At 41.6% G+C, this 25,994-nt stretch overlaps 3 protein-coding genes across 3 annotated transcripts; 1 reads left to right on the top strand and 2 right to left on the bottom strand.

The window, feature by feature from the left end:
• Nucleotides 1-3,133: 3,133 nt before the first annotated feature.
• LOC119726778 (catechol O-methyltransferase-like) lies at nt 3,134-6,926 on the bottom strand. Its single transcript, XM_038198959.1, has 3 exons — nt 6,684-6,926; nt 3,809-3,999; nt 3,134-3,454 (listed from the first exon to the last, which is right to left on the bottom strand). Exons 1-3 carry the CDS (start codon nt 6,913-6,915, stop codon nt 3,134-3,136), a joined length of 744 nt encoding a protein of 247 aa, XP_038054887.1. The 5' UTR covers nt 6,916-6,926.
• Nucleotides 6,927-9,319: 2,393 nt separating this feature from the next.
• Nucleotides 9,320-14,405, bottom strand: LOC119731881 (catechol O-methyltransferase-like). The gene is made up of 4 exons (XM_038205198.1): nt 14,337-14,405; nt 12,527-12,776; nt 12,049-12,239; nt 9,320-10,344 (listed from the first exon to the last, which is right to left on the bottom strand). Exons 1-4 carry the CDS (start codon nt 14,403-14,405, stop codon nt 10,024-10,026), a joined length of 831 nt encoding a protein of 276 aa, XP_038061126.1. The 3' UTR covers nt 9,320-10,023.
• A 2,132-nt stretch (nt 14,406-16,537) lies between these two features.
• Nucleotides 16,538-22,329, top strand: LOC119731784 (catechol O-methyltransferase-like). Its single transcript, XM_038205089.1, has 4 exons — nt 16,538-16,546; nt 16,780-17,032; nt 20,909-21,099; nt 21,474-22,329. The coding sequence occupies exons 1-4, from the start codon at nt 16,538-16,540 to the stop codon at nt 21,792-21,794; spliced, it is 774 nt and encodes a 257-aa protein (XP_038061017.1). The 3' UTR covers nt 21,795-22,329.
• Nucleotides 22,330-25,994: the final 3,665 nt, after the last annotated feature.

Below are 25,994 nucleotides of genomic sequence, written 5' to 3'. Positions count from 1 at the left end.
GGTAGGCCTGCCGCTCATGAGCTCTACTTGAACAATGTCTAGATGCCCCTTTTGATATTTTATTTTAACATGAACATGTAAAGTTGCTACGTGTATCCCGTACATTTTCAAGTTTTATTTTCTGGCAAACGAATATTCAAAGAACATGACATCCATGCTCGAATAAATTGTTCATTTTTTTTTAGCAGTCATAGGCATGTGATTCCCTTTTAAAAGGAGCTTTGTTTGTTGCGCTTGTTTCACCCTCGAGCTGCATTTAGATCTGACCCGGCGGGTCGGGCGTTGTGTTTGGTCTGTGCAGCATGCCTACATAATGCACAGACATGTTTACGTTTCATACCTAGTGTGGACATTATTTTGTTTCCGTGTGGTTAAGAAAAACCTGAGAATTACTCACGAAAACTCTTTCAACCCATTTTTCCCTATGAATTCCCTTAGTGTTTCTCTTCATTTTGCTATAACCAAAAAAATGCCTCTAAACCTGCTTTCCCGAGAGATGGAAAACATTGTGTGGACGTGGGCAAGTCCACACAACGTCGCTGCTACCTGGTTTATGTGGATCGACCTCTTTTGTTCGGAAGTCCACACAGTGAATGTTATGCTTGTGCACACATACTGAAATATTTATCGTTGTGGAGACATTTCTTTGTTCTCATGTAGTAAAGTTTTCGAGTTTGAAAGAGAAGTTTGAAAATGCTCTTATTTTAACCAGAATTAATTTCCTTGGCTGAAATTTGGACTTAATATCCCTTTTCTAAAACTCTTCCATTTGCGACGGATCAAACCCCCCCCCCTTGGAAATTCCTAGTTTTTGAGTAAAATCCATTTATCTATTTCGTGAAAATCATTCATCTATAGAAATTGCCCTGTAGAGACGTATCTTTTGTTCCCTATTGTGTGCACGTCTCCAGATGGCACGGTGTATCATATCACACACATTATCATGGCTCCCTGTGCTCCCTCTGCTGTGTATACTTTGACTGTTATAGGAAGAATTCCCGTATGTTTTAGACACACACACATCAAAAGTGGACCTTCGGCCAACCGTGGACCCTATTGTCCTCTATTGTTCAAGGTCAAGATTTGAATGTGTATGTACAAACCCACAAAGTCGGTCGTGTTATCCTATACTTACGACGACCTCCAATTGTTCCCTTGATCTTTCGTTCCTGTATCCTTTGTATATACTTTATTTTTTTCCCCTCAACATCTCCTATAAGGGTAACTGTATACGAAATCGCAAATCCCCCATTGTCCCAAGTCCTCAGTCCTAATGGATAACAATATCAGGCACTTGGGCCCCAAAGTTGGTGATATAATTCAGGGCTAGGTTGTGCATGGCACTGAGTACGTGTGTGTTGTGGAAATCGATTTAAGTCCGACTTGAGTCAAGACTAAGATGAATTAGAAGCGTCCCGCTCAATTCAAATGTTGAATTGAAAAACAAATGATATTAGCATTGACCGATTATTTTCGTTCAATGTCTCATTGGAAAGTTCATTCACGTTTGTAGTGCTAACAAAAAGTTCATTTTAATTTTTTTAGGGTGTCACACTCCAAAAGAACAGATATCCTTCCTTTAAGTCACACTTTGAACCTACTCCGCTGGTGATATAGGCCACTCGTGTTTGTTGTCTAGATCTGTGTTTGTTGTCTAGATCTCCCGTTTGATGTTCAACCGGTATTCCAAAAGAACAGATATCCTCCCTTTTAAGGCACACTTTGAACCTTCTCCGCTGGTGATATAGGCCACTCGCCGTGTTTGCTGTCTAGATCTCTCGTTTGGATAAATCAATAATGTGTTGCTTTTGATTAGATGTAATTTCAAATTCAAGTTTGCATTGCCTCGACACAGCATTCACTTCAGATAAGTTGGGGACCTTTAACACCCATTTATAATAACGTTACTCCGGGTTATGACCAAGGCTGTCAGCTTGTTTCCCATACGAGCTTAATTGTTCCCATCCCGCTATTTAATTCGTTATTACGGATTATTTAATTCGTTATTACGGATTATTAATTCGTTATTACGAATTACTCATACGTTCTGAGTCATTACTCGGCAAGTATGGCACAGGAGTGCAAACGTTGTATGCAAAGATAGCGCCGCCTAGCGGCGTTATATACATAGGCCCCTGGTCACGTGCTCTCCATGTGTGAGAACATCAGACTTAATTCGTAATAACGAATTAATAATCCGTAATAACGAATTAAATAATCCGTAATAACGAATTAATAATCCGTAATAACGAATTAATAATCCGTAATAACGAATTAATAATCCGTAATAACGAATTAAATAATCCGTAATAACGAATTAATAATCCGTAATAACGAATTAAATAATCCGTAATAACGAATTAGTAATCCGTAATAACGAATTAATAATCCGTAATAACGAATTAGTAATCCGTTATAACGAATTAATAGTCCGTAATAACGAATTAGTAATCCGTTATAACGAATTAATAATCCGTAATAACGAATTAAATAATCCGTAATAACGTATTAATCATCCGTAATAACGAATTACATAATCTGTAACATATATACTTGCAGTGGCGCTAATGGGCTTTCGTAGTGTGCGGTAGTACGTAGCGGGAACAAGTTCGTACGGGGAAAAGCTTGACAGCCTTGGTCATGGCTAGGTTATGGGAAGAACACACTGATAATTATTATTCACTTACAGGCAGTGGACACCATTTTGGAAAAAAAAATATTTTTGCCGATTCAGGGAACAACAATACAATAAACTTGAAGCAGGTTGTAAAAAAACCTAACATGTAAGAAATTTCAGCTTACAGTAGATATCAAACTGTGAAAATGCATCTTCATTTTGTTTTCTCTCGGATATGTCACCAATTGCAAACTACGCTAAATTCGGTCAATTTAGGAAGTATTTTGAAAAAAGTATTATTTTCGCGAAGGTTTGTCCAAACTATCGCGAGGAAAATGATTCTAATTTCCCTTTTTTTCTCAAAAATGACATCATTCTAGGCGTATTGATTTCACGGCATGCTCGAGTCCATTACTTTTAATCAAGTACGACATATTTCATATTTTGTTTTGATTTTGATTTTTGAATGGTGTAGGCCTACTGTATTGTTTTCAGAAGCCTAGGTTAGCCTAGGTTTTAATCGTCCCCTGTGTAGACAGAAATTGCCAAAGCGTCACGTACGTTGAACATGGGCACTGTGCGGTAAAATCGCTCGGTCTGGTACCTGGGGTCGTTCTCCACGTATTCGAGGTAGTCAGGGGCACCAGGCCACAGCGTGTCGTCAGCCATGATAATGGTTCCCTTGCGTAGCAACCGCTCTTTCTCCAGTAGCTTAAGGTCGGGTAGGTACTGCCACTTGCAATGATCGACGAAGACGAAATCCAGCTTGTCCACGTGGTACTCGCTGCGGAGGACTTTAATGGTGTCTTCTGCCGTTCCTGTGACCACAGTTATAACCTGACGGAAGGATTAATATACTTTTTTTGAACTGTTTAATTTGACAGGTGGTACTTCGATACCCTAACGAACTGATTAGCACTGAAATGTTGTCCTATTTCTGACGTATTTAGTACCAACTGACCCTGATTTTTTTTTTTTTTTTATGAAAGCAGATTAACTGTTTAATACTTTGATACAAAACGAGCAAGAAACAACAAACAAAATGCAAATAAGGCGATGCAATTCAGGCCTTGGTTTGTGTGAAGGTGAAATGAAGGAATTTGTGTAAAGGGTAACAACGAATGAGCCCTTTCATCAGCTAGAAACACCTTAACTCGAAAATGTGTAGATTTATTCTAATATAGCTTATACCTGATCAAGACCAGCAAAGTGGACTAGTTCCCTCGCCACATCGGCTGTTTTTGGTACATACTCCACAGTGATCAGGCGACCACCCGGCGGAATCTGACTAGCCACGGTAATGGCTGACAAGCCCACGTAGCAACCCATCTCGAAGCAGATTTTCGGGGCCGCCTTCTTGACAACTTCTTCCGTCTTTTGTTCTAAAGACAAGATTATTATGGCTTTTATAGTCTACCCGTGGTATAAACTTGCACGGTATTTCAATTGTTAAGGACTGTTCATGTGACGTATTTGAAAATTTACTGTACGGCAACATTATAGTCCTATACAGGGTGAATGAAAAACAAAAGGAAACCCAGATGTAAATGTAAATAATAATAAAATATCTAATAAATATTTTTAAATAAATTAAAGATCACGTGAAACCGCCGATGTGTCCTCTTTCCAATGATTTGCGTCACTGTGGCAACGGATGACTGAGCATTCGTTGTCATTCAAAATAGGGATGCTTACATATTAGCTACTAGAAAAAAAAAAATTAACAGTAAACAAACGTGCTCTGAGGGCTGTATTATGTAATTGGTCACAATTACAAACGCTATACATGTCTGCCAAAAGGCAGTGATGTAGTAGAGTCCTTTTATCCAAGTACAAAGTATACTGCGGAGTACCAAGCTATACTGCTCGCATCCTAGTATTTTGACCCTTGTTAACGGGTAAACATGTACCAGAGTTCAAGCAAGTAGATCTTTGAGTGAAGGTTCAGGCGCGGATGCAGTTGGTCAAACCTCCCCCCCCCCGGCCTGTTTCGTACGGTAGGCCCTATATATAGGCACCACTGAGTGCTCCGGACGTAGGCCATACTCCACCCTATAGCATAGGCACCAAAGTCATGTTGATGCATTTGAAGTACACAGAATTTACAAATCAAGCCAGGCCAAACTGGTATAGGACCTAGCTCTAAAAGCCTGTTGGCACCAACGACGTCAATCGCTTCTCAGTGGGGGGGGGGGGGGGGGGGGGGACATTGGTCAGAGTGCGAAGCCTAAGGGTGCAACCCTGCTAAAAAAAACTCATAGACACCAGTGTTAAATGCGCATACTTCAAAATTCTTTTAAAAATACTCAGCTGCACAGAAAAATGATGATCAATGTGTCATCTTGTATTTTATTTTCATTTTTTGGGTGGGTTGACCATTGACTTTTCGAGATATTCTCACACAAAGGAGACAACCCCTTTTTTTCCCCACTAGCGGAAAAAGTTGCCATCTGGAAAAACGATCCCTCCACAATGTCAAAATAGCGCCACTTTCGAGCCCAATAGCATCCAAAATAAATGCTCAGAATTGGAAGCCCCAAGTCCGGGCCAGAGGTTCATTACCATATCTCTTCAATTCCCAAATTGTATGGCTCTCAAATCTCTCTGATATAGAATATTTTGAGGGTATAACTTTTATTCATGAGCTTGGCGGACGGATTTTTGGCCTATTTACAGGCGTGCACCCCTAAACGGCGTAGGCTTTGGGGCCCGCTTAAGAGCCCCGAACAATTCTAGACGTTCTGTGGTGCGATTTAGCAAATGATCATCAGTTAAACATCATTTTCGAATTTGGAGTCATTGAATCAGCTATTCTGAGCTATAGAATCAAATGAATGTAGGCTACATTTTTTTTACAACTTTGGGGACGAAAATAGGGTGGGTTTTTTTTTTGGGGGGGGGGGGACGACATGTTCCCCAGGCCCCCACCGATCGACGCCCATGCATGGTTGTTACCGTGCCTCAGAACGACATACTTCACATGAAATTTGTATAGGGCTTACATGTATGCCTGAATGCTGTACAGCGTCAGTAATTTAAAATGTTGAGAGAGATCCTAAAACTTTTAAAACACTTTTCTCTGCGTGTGGGTGTGTGGATAGGCCTATCTCTGTGTTTTATGGCACACTGCGGTATTTTCGTAGGGCCCCGATTTTTCCGTAGGCCCCGAATTTTTCGTAGGCCCTAGGCACTGCAGTGCCTATTGTGCCTATTGGATAATCCGGGCCTGCCCCCCCCCCCCCCCGCCAACTCTATTAATTTTTGTTCATAGAAATTCATTAAAATAATGCGACCCCCCCCCGGTCCCTCCCTGCTCTGACTGACTGACACCCCAAAACAAGGTAATAATGTCCGCCTGTGAAAAAATTACGCACAGAGCCAGCTTGGTTAGAACGTATTTGTACACTTTTCTGTAATATACTCGTCGGGTTGGAACATTGAAAGTATGGTACGAGCCCCCCACCCCACCCCCTCACCTATTGATTTTACGGAGGCCAAGTGTCCGAACACAAAAAACCTGTCTACAATTCAATAATGATTTGCTGACACCCCCCCCCCCCCCCCGCAAAAAAATCCTGGATCCGCCAGGGCCCGGTATTAAGCAAGTATCGTTAAAACGGAGAACGCGCGTCTCCAAGTCGAGACATATTTTATTGAGTTCAAACCTAAAATCACTCGATTCCCCCGATCATTATAATCGAGTGTTAGTACTTAGATGATAGAGTTACGACATCGAATAGTTCAGTCCAAGAACTTTGCTTTTTCGAGTACGAGTACCGAGTATTTGAGCCTACAATCCCGGCCAAAATGGTTGGGACACTTTGAAATAACCTTACCCTCCCACGGTCACCCACTCCCTCGCTCCCCCGGTCAGTGTTGTTCTCTCCATGGAGCACACACCGCGCAATGAGAGACAACATTGAACGGGGGCCGGGGGTTGGGGCCCAGCGAGATTTGGCCAGGATTGTACAGGTATTTTGATGTTCGAGTACAAGTGCGAGTATGTACTAGTATTCTAAAAAGAACTCATAGCTAAAAATATCAGCCAACGATTATCGAAACTTACTTTGCGCGGATTTTATCGCAATCGTCCACTCGTAATTCTGAATGTATTTCTCAAAGGCTGCAAGGACGCTAGCCGGGTCGCCCTCTACGGCCGTCTTTTTGACGTAAGCCAGGAGTCGGTCTTCCAAGGTGTTCCAGTACCACAAGTTGCGCCAAAAAGTCGCCAAAATGATGCGGGTAAAGACTAAGTAAAAAACCTTGACCGACGCAACGTTCTTGAGCATGGACCACATGGCTTTCAAATCGGTCAGAAGCGCCTGGGAAAAAAAAAGAGGTTATAAGACCAAAAAAAAAAAAAAAAGTCGGTCTCTGGTCAGCGCGCGTCGATTTTAATCATGCGCGTCAATCTTTTTTTCCCAAATTTTCCGCGGTAGCTACAACAGCGATCTGTATTGCCGCACCTCCTCAACTTTGTGTACCAAAGAGCGGCAAGGAATTGGGAAATTGCACAAAGGCAAGTGATGGAGGGCACCAAGGCAAATGATGGAGGACACCAATGTATATGAGGACACAACAAAAGCAAAATAGTATACACACCTTGTCTGTACAATCCAAACTTGAAAAAAAAGCCGACCAAAAAAACCAAAAAAACAAAACGCCGCATCAATTCCGGAACTTAGGTCTGACCAGAGACCGACCATATTTTTGTTTGCCCAATTATACAAGGACGTCAAATAACGAGGGACCATCATGAATGGTATGCGAACGAGAAAGTTGCTTGTTGGATAACCACAGTTAACAAATAACCACAGATTGGTTGTTATTTCATCTGGCACATTGTTTATAGTATTAAACGAAGTTTACATCTTAATATTACTAAGCGAGCTTACCATTATTTTCGATTAATGTATTATTTAGTCCAAAATAGCTGCGAATAAAAACAACAACTGCAATTCAGAAGCTGCACTGCGGGAATAGAGACATGCATGTAGCCCTCAATGATAATTGTACTGTTCAAAAAGTGCACGTCGAAAATGACCGGGTGTAATGTTCACTTAGCTTATGTTTCGATAATTGATTCCGTGCATGGAATTCGTCACCAATCTCGCTCCCAGGGTCTACATTCAACCTCGAGACAATTATAGTAGACCCTGGTAGGGAAGCTTGGGTTTCTGCATTCTGATTCGATACCGCAATAGCAAGTAATGAATTTGTAATCGTGTACGTGGTGATTATATATAGGCATATTTCCAATGTAACTTGTTAAACGTTCACTGTAAACTATTACATACAATCCTCAAAAGCAACCCTCTTAAATATTTCCATAAGGCCCAAAGGGTTTCGCACCGATCTTGATCCAGATTCGGGATCCTGATCTGGATCACGGATCTGAGGGATCCTTCCAGAGAGACGGATCGATTACCGATCGCAAGATTAGAAGGGACGAGTGCGGGTCCTCGGTTGTTTAGAGGCTACTCAGTATAAGAAAGGAACAGCTACGGGTCCTCAATAGTATAAAAGAACAAATTACAGGTCCTCAGTTGAACAGTAAAACGCGTTGTATATGTACTGAACCATTATTGTCCCTTTACCATTCAAACTTCATTTTGCAGTTCGAGCGATTCACAATGCAGTGCGCCACCAAGAGTTTGCCATGGAGAGTTGATTTTTCCCAGTGCATTGTGGGAGATGGTCGACAAATTTGCAGCGCGGGACATTTGAAATTGTAAGTTTTTCCGGTCAGTTGTTTCGTAAGCGTATGATTCGAGGACCTGTTTGCCCTTTTCTTTTTATCAATATGGTGTTTTTTTTTGTAAGGCGGCAGGAACGCTATGCCCCAATCTATAACATATTAGCTCAAGTTGTCTACTGACACTCATTCAAATGGGCCATGTTTTGTCGATTGTAAACGTATTTGTAAGTGTTGTAAAGGTTGGTATTCTGTATTCTCTTTTTTGTTGTTTTGGTTTAGTGAGAAAAACCTTGCTCAAAGTGAAGACAAGATAGGTACTAATTATCAGCTGTGAAAATAATCCACCTGATATGGTATCATTCGGAAGAACACAATAATTGAAGGTGGTCTTTAACCCTCCTATGGAAACATGCATTGTCAGCCTGGTTATTACTTGGGTCAATATTGGTCAAGACCCCCATTGGTTTGTACACTATAGGCCAGGAGGTGAGGAAGAACATTTTGACCATTGGTGACTTCTTAAAAGAGTGCCCGCAGCACCCATTACATGCATGAGCCCCCCCCCCCCAAAAAAAAAAATTGTGTGTTATGTTTTTTTCTGTTGTCTCAAGATGTATAGTACAGAGTTCAAAAGTTTATATAGTTGTTGTACACTCATACTTCAGATTTTGAGAAATTGCACAAAAGCAAATGAACCGCCGATTTGTTTTCAAAAGACTGCTTTATTTATTTGTGATTGCAGGGTATAACTCACAACAGGAATAACTCGGCTATATATATTTCTACTTCAGAATTGCTGACATGAAATACTTTCTTTTACAAAATTAAAGACTTTTTATGAAGTTAGAACTTGATCTGCGCTTAAGGAAGATTTTAATAAAATGAAGTAATAAATTAATCTGACCTTTATTTTCTTTTAAAGGGAAAAAAGAAGAGAATATAATATTCTTGATGCTAATTGTACTTATCTATTGAAATTCAGTTTTCTATTTACTTGTTTGTATGGGGTAACTGTTGCTTCGAGACAATATTCCAGCTGCTGACCGGGACTAAAATTCTACCTGAAATAACCGGCTCCTAACTTCACAAGGCCTAATTTAATTCTGACCATTGTCTCTTTTTGTAAAGATTACCCTTTTTTGCGACAAGATGGTGGTTCTATAGGAAGAAGCGATGGTGAAACACTCGACGTTTCAGGCAGTAAACTCTGACCATCTTCAGGTGAAAATATTTATCGAAAATGTTAGATATTTTGTTATTTATACCTGCTTCTCATCTTCTTGTTACCCAAAAAGAGAATCATCAATGGTATCACTGCAAACTGTCCAGATAGTATTCGTCGCAATGCAAAGCCCAAAAATCCTACGTACTTTCCTAGCTTTGTTTATTTTAGCTTGATTTATTACTCATCGCAAATTGATATGCTATTAACAATTTTACAAGGGCCTTTTTTTCGGGGGTGATTTCCTTAAAAAATCAATGTGCCAAAAGTAATTGCAAAATCTTGAATGTTTGCACGTTAATTGTTTTAGTCCAAAAGCAGCTGCTACCGGGGTGAACTGTCGGGCTCTATTACAAATTAAAGAATAGGTGTCGCAATTATAAGCTAACTAAGAATGCATTCAGCCTGCCAAAGCTTGGCACTCCAACCTCTCGTTTACCCACCCCATACCCAATATATCTTTTTTCAGTAGTCTAGGTTTGACTTTTAATCTTCCCCTTGGTAAACAGAAATTGCCATAGCGACGGGTACGTTTAGCAAGATCGCTTTGCAGTTAAATCGCTCGGTCTGGTACTTGGGGTCATTTTCCACGTATTCGAGGTAGTCAGGGGCACCAGGCCACAGCATATCGTCGGCCATGATAATGGTTCCCTTGCGTAGCAACCGCTCTTTCTCCAGTAGCTTGAGGTCGGGTAGGTACTGCCACTTGCAATGATCGACGAAGACGAAATCCAGCTTGTCCACGTGGTACTCGCTGCGGAGGACTTTAATGGCGTCTTCTGCCGTTCCCGTGATCACTGTTATAACCTGTCCAGGCAGAATAAAGAATTGATATTCTTTGAAATGTTTATTTCGACAGGTGGTACTTCGCTTCTCGCGCAGGTTGCAAGCGCGCACTCTCAGTGCTCCTTTGAGCCATAGATATCAGAAGAATAATGCGCGCGTGCCTCAACTTACTAACGCGCCTGACATGCGCGAGAGTGTGCTTTCACTTAAACACTTTTCCAGTGCCACATGAAATTTGGACTCCTATGAAATCCAGTACCTTTTACCGTTTGATTGATTGAACGTTCACAATCCTCACGTAGGCATGCGCAATACTACCCGTGAGTCAGTATTCCATATAATAGTCTTAAATTCACACTACACCGGCACAGTTGCGTTCTGTGCCACATCGCGCAATATGCATATAAGGAGTTGTTTACGACTACTCGCGAGAGGGACATACCATAACATTGCAAGAGAGGTGTTTCGAAAAACATGAAGTAACATCGTTGAACGAAATCTTTGGAAATTTATAATTTTTGACTTGTTTTGAATTTTGTACCGAAAAGTTGTGATCTAAACCAAAAAGGTATTTATGAATGGGTATAAATATGCTTAGCCTATATTAAACACTATTATGTTTAAGACCGGTTTGGAATCTGGAAGTTAATAATGACCCTCGGCTCGGGTCATTATCAGCTTCCAGACTCCAAACCGGTCTTAAACTAGTGTTTAAAAACGGCCAAGCACACAATTATTCTCTTATTAATTTGTATAAAGGGGATATGGCAATAGACCTTTCTCAGGGTACGCCATCTTAAAATTCAAAGTGAGGCAAATAAAGCTGCTTGGCCACTGTTTTAAGCTTAATATTCTAAGATCCTTCTTATATATATTACCTAACTAGCAGTGTTGTAGTAGAGGACTTTTTCCGAGTACCGAGTACTGCCGAGTACTTAGGTTACCGAGTACTTGTATTTTTACTTCTGAGTACAAGTACAGGTCTCCGAGTACGAGTACTTGTACTTCCGAGTACGAGTCCGAGTACGAGTACTTGCATTTCCGAGTACGAGTACGAGTACTTGTATTCCGAGTACGAGTACGAGTACTTCTATTTCCGAATACGGCCATACGGCAAATGGTTCATTGTGCGTAATTGGCCCAGGCCCAGTAAGACCGATATACAGACCCACTCATGGCTAGCTGTTAAATGTGTTTGTCCGGGCGTGCACAGAGGAGAATCAGGAAACTTCGATTTCTCCGAAAGCCACTCAACCATTTCAAACTGAAGGTATCGATAAAATAAGGCTGTACTTTGCTGCCCGAGTACGAGTATCGTCATTTCGAGTACGAGTACTTTGACATTCGAGTACGAGTATATACGAGTACGAGTACGAATACGAGCTTTTACTCTAAAAAAAAAAGTACTCGAGTATGAGTACCAAATACGAGTACTACAACACTGCTATATACCAAGAATACGGATTGATTTTTCGAGAGAATTTTAGCTATCTTTCCATTTATAAGACTGTCCATCTGCTATAACTTTGCGAGAGTCACTCGTTTATCGCACACACTATTTACGCCGCCGTGTTTGTTAACTTGTTTGCCTCGCTATGATTTTCAAGATGGCGTAGGCCTACCCTGAGAAAGGTCTATTTCAAAGGTAACAATGAATACGAAATAGTCATCTTATCAACTAGAAACGCCGAAACTCGAAAACTTAGTATGGTCATTCTAATATACCTGATCAAGACCAGCAAAGTGGACTAGTTCCCTTGCCACATCGGCGATTTTTGGTACATACTCCACAGTGATCAGACGACCTCCGGGCGGGATCTGACTAGCCACGGTAATTGCTGACAAGCCCACGTAGCAACCCATCTCGAAGCAGATTTCCGGAGTCGCCTTCCGGACAACTTCGTCCGTCTTCAATTCTATAGATAGCAGTATTATTGGTTTTATACAATGGTATCAAATGTGACATTTCATTGGTGGAGGGTCTGTGGTGGCTGACCCAAGTTTGACGTCAGAGCTATAAATCGAACGGTACGGGGCTAACCCGAGTCAACCCGGGTGAGCTAATCGAACGCACCCAGAATTTTTAAAGACTGGACACGTGGCCGTTCTATACCAGTAACATTACAATATCCAAAACAGAATATATAACATATAGACATTGTACCTACCTATCAACAGCAAGGGAATGCATGTTGAAACTTACTTTTCTCAGGGTGGAGAGCCATCGTCCACTCATAATCATTATATTTCCTAATAGCTGCAAGTACGCTAGCCGGGTCGCCCTCAACGGCCGTCTTCTTGACGTAAGCCAGGAGTCGGTCTTCGGTGGTGTTCCAGTACCACAAAGTGCGCCAAAGCTTCGACAAAATGATGCGGGTAATTACGTAAAACAATTTGACAGACCCAATGTCCATGAGCATGGACCACATGCCTTTCAAATCGGTCAGGAGCCCCTGAAAAAGAAACAGAAAAAGAAAAGGAGAGAAGGTTAATGAACAAGGGCATGCCAAATGAGGAACCATTAGGAAAGGGATACGTATGCGGCTCATACAAAAAGCCGCTTGTTATAATATAACCCATAGAGACATTACATTACTAGAGTGCTAACTCCTCATTCCCCCGCGGAGATACTTTGAAGCTGTCCTGAGCAGTCCATCCAAAAAGTAACTGACGTAATTATTGTTGAAAAACATACTTGGTTGGAAGATAGTAAGAGGACTAAACTTCCTGTGAAATTATTCTTTCTGGCAAGCTTTTATTTTGAAGAAATCAACGAAAGAAGGCCTTTCCAACGGTACGTCTTATGACGCACCATTGGAAATTTCCGTTAGTAGTTCGTTTTTTATTAGGCGAAGTGCGCGCAAGCGTTGACACGACGCACACGCACGTGCGGTTGCTATTATTCGTCGGATCGGTGCGCGACATCGTGCAGCTGCAATCGGCTCAGTGAAAATGTGTCGCGGACGCTGAATTGAGGCCCAATTCAAAACATTATTCAGCAACTTTTGATTTGAAATCGTGATCATAGAATGTTTTTTTCTCTCTAAATAAACAGCTGAAGCTGAGCTGAAACTTCATCAGGTTAGTTGTTCAGCACCCTTCTTTAGATTTTGAGCACTTTTGTCGCTTCAAACGAACAAAATGCACATATTACAAAAATGATGGACTAAGTATACCTTTAATGAAATTAGACGAAATGAATTTCGAATAAATGTAGGCCTACTTTAAATACGACGCACAAGTACAGCATGTACGCAAAAAAAAACGTTAAGTGCGTTTTCTACGAGTACGACCCATATGATGTAGAATAAATGGTAAGACCGTAGCATCAGATTTGCGCTTGCGTTGTTTGCGCAGAGCAAAATGAAACGCTCATTATTGTACTGATGGTGCGTTTCAGTTTTGGGCGTATGGGCTTTGATAACGCACCTGTATTAGAATACAAACGGAGATATGCAAACAGCCGTACTAACGCCCTTCTAAATTTTGAGTTTTCCACTAGGTTTGTGTACAAACATACACTGATGGAAACGCCCAGCAGGCTTCACTTTGAACAGCGAGTTAGCGCTCTAGTAATTGAATATAGCTCCATGTTGTAACCATACTTTGCGTGGTTATTTCATCTGGCACACTGTTAGCAATGCGCATTTTGCGTCAAAATCTTAATATGTATAAAATGGTGATACAACCAACTATTCTTTTTCGGAGCCGCATTAGTATCCCGTTCCCTCATCATTATTTTCTAACAGGTTAATAACTCCTCTGACGCTACGCAAACCTTGCTCGGTAAAATAACGAAGTTTAATATATATTACTCAAAGAGCTTACCATTATTTTCGATTTATGTATTTCTTAGTCTCCGAAATAGCTCCAACAACAAAAAACCGCTGCAATTCAGAAGCTGTACAGCAAGAATATAGAGGCATACATGCCCTAAATGATAATTGTACTGTTCAAAGAGTGCGCGTCGAAAATTAACGGGTGCAATGTTCACTTAGCCTTTGTTTCGATACTTGATTCCGTGCATGGACTTCGTCACCAATCTCGCTCCCAGGGTCTACATTCAACCTCGAGACAATCATAGTAGTCCCTGGTACGGAAGCTTGGTTTCTGTAATTCGATACCGCAATAGCAAGTAATGGATTTGTAATCGTGTACGTGGTGATTATATATAGGCCTATTTCCAATATAACGTTTTAAACGTTCACTGTAAATTATTACATACAACTCTGAAAAATCAACCCTCTTAAACATTTCGTCATTGTCAATATTTAGTGTAATACTGCACGTTTGATGCGAGTCATGTGTTTTCCGATCTCAGAAAACGACGAATTGATTCCGTCTGTACCCTGAACACTGTATAAAAACAAACAAGCATGCATTTACGGCGGGCTACCAGACTATCGCGTAAGATAATGCGCAATTTACCACGAGAGATAAGCCTACAATTTGGGAGTATACAAAAATATAACCTGGTTTGAAAGTGCATAGCTCAAATTGTATAGCTCCAATAAGTAGTTCTGGAATTAAGTTGACAAACTAGCAAAGCTCTGGAGGATTTTTGTAATGAAAAGTGAAGTCCTAACACCATTCATTTACCTACTGACGCATGCGCATTACGGGCATAGACTATACTTGGTTGTAGAAAAAGTAATTGCGTCACGTCCACCTGGGCTCTCGGAAGTGGTTAAAAAGGCGCCCTCTCTTGCTCGCGCAGAGGGCCCAAATGGTTTCCCACCGATCTTGATCCAGATCCGGGATTCGTTCGTTTGTTTTGCTCGGATCTTGATCTGGAGTCAGTCCTAGGCAATGGTTTCCTTTGTATGTTGTGCTTGTTTCACCCTCGAGCAGCAGTTAGATCTGACCCGGGTCGGGCGTTGTGTTGGTCTGTGCAGTATGCCTACACAAAAACACCCACATATCAATCAAATCTTTAATTTTCCCAACGCATACAAGTACATAATAATATTACTTAACATTTGAATTATTCAAAACTCTTGTTTTACTATACTCTTTTCTTTTTTTTTGCCTTTTAATTAACTAATTTGAAGCAGTTCTAAGTCTAGGTTTTAAGTCTCCCTTTTGTTATTCGTGCGGTGATTGTAATATTGACATTAAGATACACTTTGAACTTATTTCGCCGTTGGTATGCTAATGAGCTATTTAAGTGGTACTATTTCTAGACTCCCCGTTTACGATACTTCTCAGATCATTGTAATGCGATCGTTCAGTTATATTTGAACGTACTCCGCAAGTGGTATGCCTACCGCTAATGAGCTATACTTGAACAATGTCCAGATGCCCCTTTTGATATCTTACTGGTGGTTATTTTTAATACGAACTTTTAAAGTTGCTACATTATGTATCCCGTAATTTTCAAGTTTTATTTTCTGGCGAACGAATATTCATAAAATATGACATCTTTGCTCGAATAAATTGTTCATTTCTGTAGCAGTCATATAGGCAATGGTTCCCTTTGTATGTCTCACTTGTTTCACCCTCGAGCTGAATTTAGATCTGACCCGGGTCGGGCGTTGTGTTGGTCTGTGCAGTATGCCTACATAATATTATACACCCACATACTCTTGTTTTACCATACTCTCAAGGACAATGCTTTGTGTTTCCTTTGTCTCTGTAATATAACACTCTCCAATAGACTAAGCACACAAACCTACTACAGAGGACCGTTTTGAACAAAAGACCCAACTCCCGAGGACTGAAAGGATCTGTTGTTCTCCCTTTGTGTGTCTGTCCTCGGGTTATGTAGAACAAGAACACACACACACACCCACCCAGTGTATAAACCCATTCATTCGTTGAACCGCTATTGTCCTCCTATATGATTTGTACACGATTGTCAATTGTGGACCTTTGGGAATTGTGGACCCTATTGTCCTCTAAACGGCCCCTTTTGACGAAGTCCATGCGCGGAATCAATTATCGAAACATAGACTAAGTGAACATTACCCCCGTCATTTTTCGACGTGCACTTTTTGAACAGTACAATTATCATTTAGGGCTACATGCGTGCCTCTATTCACGCAGTGCAGCTTCTCAATTGCAGTTGGTTTTTTTATTCGCAGCTATTTTGGACTAAATAATACATTAATCGAAAATAATGGTAAGCTCGCTGAGTAATATTAAGCTGTAAACTTCGTTATTTTACCGAGCAAGGTTTGCGTAGCGTCAGAGGAGTTATTAAGGCCCGTTAGAAATGATGAGGGTACGGGATACTAATGCGGCTCGGAAAAAGAATAGTTGGTTGTATCACCATCTTATATATCTTAAGATTTTGATGCAAAATGCGCATTGTTAACAGTGCGCCAGATCAAATATTAACGCAAAGTATGGTTATACAACAAGCAACTTGCTTATGAACCAAATACGTGCCATACATGGTGGTCCCTCGTAATTCGGCATGTCCTCGTACAATTAACCTCTCTCTTTTTTTTCCAGTGGCACCTGACCGATTTGAAAGCCATGTGGTCCATGCTCAGGAACATCGGGTCGCTCCAGTTTTTTTACACGATCATTTTCCGCCTCATTTTGTCGATGTTTTGGCGGACCTTGTGGTACTGGAACTTCTTGGAAGACCGACTCCTGACTTACGTCAAGAAGACGGCCGTTGAGGGCGACCCGGCTAGCGTACTTGCAGCTATTAGGAAATATAATGATTATGAGTGGACGATGGCTCTCCAACTGGAGAAAAGTAAGTTTCGATAATCGTTGGTTGACTTTTGGCTATTATGAGTTCTTTTAAGCATACTCGTACTCGTACTCGAACATCAACATACCTGGACTCAAATATACACAGTACTCGTGCTCGACAGTTCTTGGACTCAATATCGTACTCTATAGTCAAAGTACTAACACTCGATTATAATGACTTGGGAAATATCGAGTGATTTTAAGTTTGAAAAAAAAAGTCCTAACTTGGAGACGCACGTGTTCCGTTGAACCATACTTGCTTATTATTACCGGGCCGTGGAGAGGCGATTGTATTCGCTTGAGTACGGTACTCTATAAAGAACTCGTATACTCAGCTTCTCAAAACCTCAGGGGCGGATCCAGGAATTTGTGAGGCTGCGTCAGCAAATCATTATTGAAATGCAGGCAGGTCTGTTTTTGTTCGGACACTGGCCTCCATAAAATCAACAGGTGGGGGGAGGTGGGGGGGGGGGGGCTCGTACCATACAATTGGTGCGCTGTTCAAACCCGAAGAGTATTAACACTACATAGCGTACTAATACGCCCTAACCAAGCTGGCTCTGTCTTTAATTTTTTTTCACAGGCGGACATTATTACCAGTACACTTGGGGGGTATTTTAATGAATAAAAAAAAATTGACAGAGCCGGGGGGTTAAAGGTTTGACCCCCCCCCCCCCCCCCGATCCGCGCCTGAACCTATACTCAAAGGTCTACTTGCTTGAACTCTGGTACATGTATACCTCTTAACAAGGATCACAATTCTCGGATGCGAGCGGTATAGCTTGGTACTCCGCGGTTTACTTTGTACTTGGATAAAAGTACTCGACTACATCACTGCATTTTGGCAGACAGGTATAGCGTTTATGAATGTGTCCGCTTTATTATTATGGGGCGCTGTGGTCCAATCATCGGGCGCTGAAGTCCAATGGGTACGGTGTTCCTGACCGTGGGAACATGGTGCTTTTGCTCTTGAGCAAGGCACTTTACCATTATTGCTTCGTCCCTCGGATGGGACGTAAAGCCGTAGGTCCCGTGTGTTGTGTAATGCACGTTAAAGAACCCAGTAGAGAAGGGGTTTGCTCCGGTGTTTCTGGCAGTGGCAGCAATATGCGCCACAGCACCTAGCAAAAAGGTGCCATATAATGGGTCTCATAATATGTTCACATACTTCATTTACCTGTCTTTGGTTGCATTCTCCCCCAGCGCTTTGTATCCTCTGGACAAAAGCGCCATATAAATACAGTTATTATTATTATTCACATAAGGGGTGCAGGCCAGTTACTTAAGTGCCATATTTACCCCATCGAGAAACAACACCACCTCCAGAAACAAATATTCACAATTCTCCAAGGTGTTTGAGAAACACATCAAATTAAAGCTTATTTCATCATTTTTCATTTTCTGTTCAAAGTTTAAGGTAATCCGATGACTTTTGGGAGACATTTCCATTCAATGATCATCACCCTGGCCTGAAGCCCATCGCAATTTTGAAGAAAAAAAAGATGCCTCGCTCATATAGCAATATAGGGTAATTTTAGGGCCCACTTTCATTCGAATTGCACAAAAATACAAGCTTGCAGGTCTGTTCACGGCTTCCACGAAAACCCTCAAGTTCATGACTCACAAAATGCTCTAATAGCAGAGAATTTGAGGGCATGCAACTTGTGATTTGGCGGGCGTATGATTTAGGGTATATTTATTACTGCCATGCAACCTTCAAATACCAGTACTTTAGCTATTTCCCCCCCCCCCCCGAAAAAAAACCCGTATACCTATTAGCATAAGTAGGATCCATTATATCTAAAACTGAGGATACAAAACCTCTAAGGTCAGTAACAGGCTTGAATGAGGACTATTATTTTCACCAGCTGGTATGCCTTGTCTGTTTGTGCGTTGCAGTTTGTTGATTTCCCCATTCCCACCCAAATTAGACAGCAATAGCTCATTTTCAACCCCACCGTCGCAGTATTGGTGGGCGTCACCATTTTGAAACTATAGTTGCAGACAAATCCAATAAACTGCCATGGTTCATTTCATGACTTAGTATTTAGTCATAATTACGACTTGTATCTCATAATTATGACTTAATATTAAGTCTTAAAATTAATGTGGCCTGACGTTGCGAACTTAGCAAGTTCTTCTTCAGAGGCTAAAACAGAAATGACAGAGGTACATACATTAACATGGGGGTGCACACAAACATGCAGGGCTGAAAGAAGAAACACAAAAGGAGGATTAGGTGTGAAAGGTGTGGAAAGATGCAGGGGAGGGTGGATGAGAGAACAAAGAAACAAAGGGAGATGGCAAATCACAAGGGGTCTTGTGTAAACAGGGGAGGGACCAGAAAGGGGAAGGATCAAAGGTCGCAGGGAGTGGGAACGGACAAAAGAGTGTGAGAGTGAAGGGATGATGTGGGGAGGGGGGAACAGTATTGAGGTGGTAAGGGATGAAAGATGGGGGAAGATGGGTAAACACAAACAAGGAAGACCAGATGGATTATCTGTAACAGGAGACAATGGAGGAAGAAAAGGATTAATCATTTCCAAGTTGGATGTTGAGACCATGTGGTTGAATAGTTCGAAGACGATTCATCCACACTTTCTCTCTGCTGAGGCGAACTGAGTCCTTGCGATGGCCAAGAGATTCAATGCCCTGCAAAATCATATCAGAAATCATATCAGAAGAGTGGCCAGAAAAGGAGTCAGACTCCTGGATATGAATCTGGCAGACAACACATCTGGAACTGCACTTGAAAGTACCATGCTGGGTGGGAGGGGATGAATCTAAGGAAGGGACTTCAGCTCGAACAATCAAGTCCCGTAGATTTCGAGGACGCCTGTAAGCCAATGTGGGGCCGTTGGGGATGGCGCGGGCAAGGCGATCTGAAGTATGGAGGATATGATGATTGTCATTAGTGATTTTGCGAAGGGGAGGGAGATTGGGGTGAAACGTGGTAACCAAGGGAATCAAGGGTTTGGCCATGGCATCAGGGGCCTTTCCCGTGAGAGCTAGATTTCTGGGGATAGCTTTAGCTCTGGCAATGGCACGATGAACTTGGCGAGAGCTGTGACCCCTGGCCACCAAGTTGTTCCTCAGTATCTGTGTATGGCGGGAGAAATCGGAATCATTAGAACAAATTCTTCTGAGTCTGAGTGCCTGGCTAAACGCTATGCCAGTTTTGCAGTGCCTGGGGTGACAGCTGGAGGAGTGGAGGTACTGGTGGGTGTCTGTGGGTTTGGAATACAGGTCAGTGGTTAGTGAGTTGCCTTGCTTGCGGACGGTGACATCCAGAAAGTGGGTTTGGTGAGCCGAGAACTCCGATGTGAATTTGATGGTTCTGTGGAAGGAATTGATGTGGTTAGTGAAGGTCAAGAGACTGTCTTCATCACTGGTCCAGATGAAAAAAACATCATCAATATATCTCCACCAGATCCAAGGGCGACATGGGGCCGAGGCAAGAATGCGTTCTTCGAGGTCACCCATGAAGAGGCAAGCCATCGACGGGGCCATGCGAGTGCCCATTGCAGTGCCGTGTACCTGTAGATAGTGTTCACCAAGGAAGGAAAAATTGTTCTTCGTTAGTATAATATTAAGTCATAATTACGACTTATATCTCATAATTATGACTTATGAGATATAAGTCACAATTCACTTAATAATAAGTCATTATGAGATATAAGTCATAATTATGACTTATTATTTTTTTATTTCTTTTCTAAGTTATGTCCCTTATTAAACGCTTCCGTAGACTATAATGTTGTCGTGCATGAAACTTTGAAATACGTCACATGAACAGTCCACAACCTCTGAAATACCGCAATGATATATATATATATATGTCATGGTATAAAAACTATACGGTAATTCTTGTCTTTAGAACTAAAGACGGAAGAAGTTGTCAAGAAGGCGGCCCCAAAAATCTGCTTCGAGATGGGTTGCTACGTGGGCTTGTCAGCCATAACCGTGGCTAGTCATATCCCGCCGGGAGGTCGCCTGATCACTGTGGAGTATTTACCAAGAATCGCCGATGTGGCTAGGGAACTAGTCCACTTTGCTGGTCTTGATCAGGTATAAGCTATATTAGAATAACCGTTTATACACATTTTCGAGTTAAGGTGATGTTTCTAGCTGACGAAAGGGCTTATTCGTTGTTACCCTTTACACAAATTCCTTCATTTGACCTTCACACAAATCAAGGCCTACAATTGCATCGCCTTATTTGCATGTTGTTTGTTGTTTCTTCCAACGGTTCGGGCTTGCTCGTTTTGTATCAAAGTATTAAACAGTTCATCTGCTTTCATCGAAAAAAAAACTCAGCGTCAGTTGGTACTAAATACGTCAGAGATAGACAAAATTTCAGTGCTAATCAGTTCGTTAGGGTATCGAAGTATCACCTGTCAAATTAAACAGTTAAAAAAAAGTATATTAATCCTTCTCGTCAGGTTATAACAGTGATCACGGGAACAGCAGAAGACGCCATTAAAGTCCTCCGCAGCGAATACCACGTGGACAAGCTGGATTTCGTCTTCGTCGATCATTGCAAGTGGCAGTACCTACCCGACCTCAAGCTACTGGAGAAAGAGCGGTTGCTACGCAAGGGAACGGTTGTCATGGCTGACGACATGCTGTGGCCTGGTGCCCCTGACTACCTCGAATACGTGGAGAACGACCCCAGGTACCAGACCGAGCGATTTAACTGCACAGTGCCCATGTTCAACGTACCTGACGCTTTGGCAATTTCTGTCTACACAGGGGACGATTAAAACCTAGGCTAACCTAGGCTTCTGAAAAACAATACTGGACACCATTCTAAAATCGAACTAACAAAAATATTGTACTTGATAGTAAATAATGGACTCGAACATGCCATGAATTCAATATGCCCAGAATGCTGTTATTTTTCTCTTTTTTTTAGAAAAAAATGGAATTTACCACCACCTATAGCGATGGTTTGGACATACCATTGCAAAAATATATTTTCCCCAAAATACTAAATTGACCGAATTTAGCGCAGTTTGCAATCGGTTACATATCCGAGAGTATAATTATTTTCCCCGAGTGGCAAGTTGGGGATCACACCACAAGAGGGTTCGAGTCAAAACGCAGTGATGAACATTTTTGAAAGGTATATGGCTTTCAACGAAACCTTGCTTTGCTTATAGAGAAAAATGATGATACATTTCATAGTTCGATATCTACTGTCAGCTGAAATTTCCAACAGGTTAGGGTTTAACAATCAGCTTCAGAATTATTGACTTGTTGTTCCTTGAATCGGCAAAAAAATACCCTTTTCCAGAATGGTGTCCATTATCTGTATATCAGTGTGTTCTTCCTATAACCCACGAGTATTGTTATAATTAATGGGTGTATACACTGTAAAAACGTTGGGTAAAATACTGTTGGGCAATGTAATTTACCCGACATTGGTATGAAATTACCCCATATTGGGTTGAATTGGGTAAAAACTATCAAACTTTTGGGAAGAATTTGCCCAAGAGAGTAGGCAGTTGATAATTCGACCAGCACCAATCCATTTTGCCGTTCTTTTTTACAGTGTAGGCCCCACCTAATCTGAAGTGAATGCTGTGTCGGGGCAGTGCGCACCGAAATCATATCTAGGCCTTGTGATCAGATTCTACACATCGTAATCTTAGAATAGGCAGAACGAGTTCAGAGTATCGTTCACTTATCGGTTAAATATCAAACGGGAGATCTAGACAACAAACATCAGTGGCCTACCACCTGCGGAGTCGGTTCAAAGTATGACTTATTAAAGGGAGGGTCCCGTTCTTTAGGAGTGTGGCACCCTAAAAATATATATATATTTTAAAATCGAATAAATCATTTGTTAGCATTGCTAACGTTATGCACTTTCCAATGAGACACTGGGGAAAAAATCGGTCAGTGCATCGCAAATATAACTTGTTTTCAATTCAGCTTTTGGATTAGGAGTGGGACGCTTCTATTCACCTTAGACATGACTCAAGTCGGACTTCAGTCGATATCCGCAACACACACGTAGTGCCATCACAATTCTATCACCAGCCTTGGGCCCAATTGCATCATGATATTGTTATCCTTTAGGGCTGAGGACTTGGAGCAATGGCGGGATTTGCGATTTCGTGTACAATTACCCTGATGGGAGATGTTGAGAAAAAGTTAGAGCACAAAGAATACAGGAACAAAAGAAGGGAACAACATGCGTTTGTTTATGGTGTTAATTGAGGACACACACGTGCAACATGGTCGGTGAATCGAGGACATGAACCAAATCGAGGACGACCTCGATTAGAAAACGTGTACAAAACCAATGAGAGCTGCTGCGAAAAAGTTAGAGTATTAACAAAGGAAAAGGGAACAGGAACAATAGAAAATCCTCGATTTACACCATTAACATACGTGTACAAAGGAAAACACAAAGCCGATCTTAGGAAGCATAGTTAAAAACGACTGCGTGGGTGGGTGTTTGTTTTTTTTTTTTTTGGGGGGGGGGGTGTTTCTTTTGAATAGCTTAGGACTTCACTCGTGACTGGGTGACTCGTCATCAACTTCTGATGCCGACTAGTAACTGACCCGGTTAAGACCCTGGTTAGGGCCTATTAAAGACCTATAATTGTTGACTGAGAATAACCCTCAAAACTAAATCAAACGGTATAGATGCGTAACCCAACGTTTTAAGCCCTTATAAAAAAAAATGACATAGTACAAAAAAATAGATTAACACGAATTAATTATTTACAGACTTTAACCCTAAAAGGGGAGGACGAAACCCAAACCCTTTTTTTGTCATTTGCCTTTTTTCGTGCCGAATTAGTTTCACGAAATTGACTATAAATTTGACGCAGTTTTGACACAAATTTCATGAAAATCGCATGCAGCGTTAGAGCAAAATGTCGAACGATTTGCGCGGAATAATAGATAGAGAAACAGGTTTGTTTTTAAACATTGATCGTGTGTATACTAACGCAATCCCTCAGGGACGGGAAGCGCGAGATTTTAATGACCATTAAACTACAGAACCCTTCACTCGATTCGACTGAAATTTTGTATTATGCTCTAAACATGAAAGCTGCTTGTATCAAACTTAATTTCAAAAGGATCACATTAATCGACGGGTCAAAAAAGTGAAATACTCAAGAAAAAAAACCTTTTAAACTTTCAGCAGTTGTAATCGTGTAAATAAAACAAACTATAATAAATAGTAAATTGGCAATGATCAGACAAAGATTTCTTTGGTGTTGTCCTTCACTGGTGTATTGGCTATTTATTGACGGATCCAGGCGGGGTAGGGTGGAGGTTGGGAAGGCTTAACAAAAGGCGAGGACAGGAGGATATGTACCCTTAATATATTTTTGCAATTCCCCCTCCCCAATAATTTATTCCAATGGGTATAGATTTAAACCAAATTTACCTCCATCTGCTCCGTATTTTCCCCCAGCCGTTATAAATGAGTCTTGGATATTGCTCCTCCGTTTCCTTATTTCTATAGTGTTTGTAAATCGTGGGGTTGTTTGAGTGCCCTCATTCGCCCATTGAGGTATATCCGCCCTCCGTCAAGTTGGTATAAAACCGCGGCTGTAGTCACGTCTATGTCAGGAATATCGAGTAATTTGTTGAATTACTTCGCCATTGTTAAATCATATTTTTTTCACAAGTTCCTCATGAAAACAAAGCTAGTCAAATATTAACGTTGTAAGAGTCCCTTTAGCCTCATTTAAAGTGTTGACCCTGAAGGTCTTAGCCAAATATCAGCCCCTCTGGGGCGGATCCAGGAATTTTTGCAGGGGGGGGGGGTTCATGGGCAAAAAAAATCTAAAATGTAGACACTTTTGTTTTCTCCGGACTTTTGGCCTCCGTAAAATCGTACCATGCCTTTAATGGGGGCGCTGTTCAAATCCGACGGTTATTAACACTATATCACGGTAACACTATATGTTCGCGGAATAATGTACATATAGGCCTACCCCCAACCAAGCTGGCTCTGTACGTATTTTGTCCAAGGCGGACATTATTTCGCTTGTACCCCCCCCCCCCCCCCCGCCCTGCAAACAGGACGCTGGGATACGCTGATGAATTCACGCTCTGATTGGTTGGATTTTGACCTGCGAGTCATCACAGTCATGACTCTGCAAGGTTTGAAACGGCCGTTAAGACTGATTCATTACTCTTTTATTCCAGTTTATAGATCGTGTTTTTTTTTTTCGTTAAAAAGCGTAATGGGGTAGGAAATTCTGTAAAACTTATCTGTGTTGTAAATTTACAATTCCCGTCACTTGCTCAGGCTCCGTTTCGAATCACGAACGGTCGGATTGCATTATGCGACGCTAAGAATTTTGTCCACATGGTTCGCAATGAAACAGAAATCACATCCGGTATGGAATGTGCGCATTTCTATGTGAGAGTTTTCGGATAGCATTTGCGCTTATGGCCTAACTGCGGTCTTAAACCGCTGCAGCCAGATGCTTTATATATGGGTCATATGCCACTTCCGTCACAAGATTCTGTGAAGCTCATCAGCGTATCCCAGCGACCTGTTTGCAGGGCGGGGGGGGGGGGGGTACGAATGAAGGACATTATTACTAACTTACAGAATGCAGGGGGGGGGGGTTCGCATATTTTTTTCATGAATTTATATGGAAAAAAATGACAGAGCTGGGGGTGACCCCCTCCTCCCCCTCTGGATCCACGCCTGTGACAACTACCATACGTTTGTGCAATGAAATCCCAGTGAGTGTTGCCGGCCTCATGGAAAGCAGGGCACGCATGCTTGTTTGACATGTTTCCATAACCCATGACCAGAATAAAACCCCAGATTGACACCAAACTAAATGATAGGGTGGCTGGGCCCCTATACAAACGTGTACCAAAAACTACACTACGACAGTCAAAACTGCATTGTGCAGCACAGGGATTAACCCTCCTGCTATTTAAACAGTCACAGAGAAATCAAAATGTCCATCACT

This window comes from Patiria miniata, unplaced genomic scaffold (genome assembly GCF_015706575.1).
Source record: "Patiria miniata isolate m_02_andy unplaced genomic scaffold, ASM1570657v1 HiC_scaffold_1, whole genome shotgun sequence".
Taxonomy (NCBI): domain Eukaryota; kingdom Metazoa; phylum Echinodermata; class Asteroidea; order Valvatida; family Asterinidae; genus Patiria; species Patiria miniata.
The sequence above is the reverse complement of the archived record's forward strand: the minus strand, read 5'-3'. Positions and strand labels throughout refer to the sequence as shown.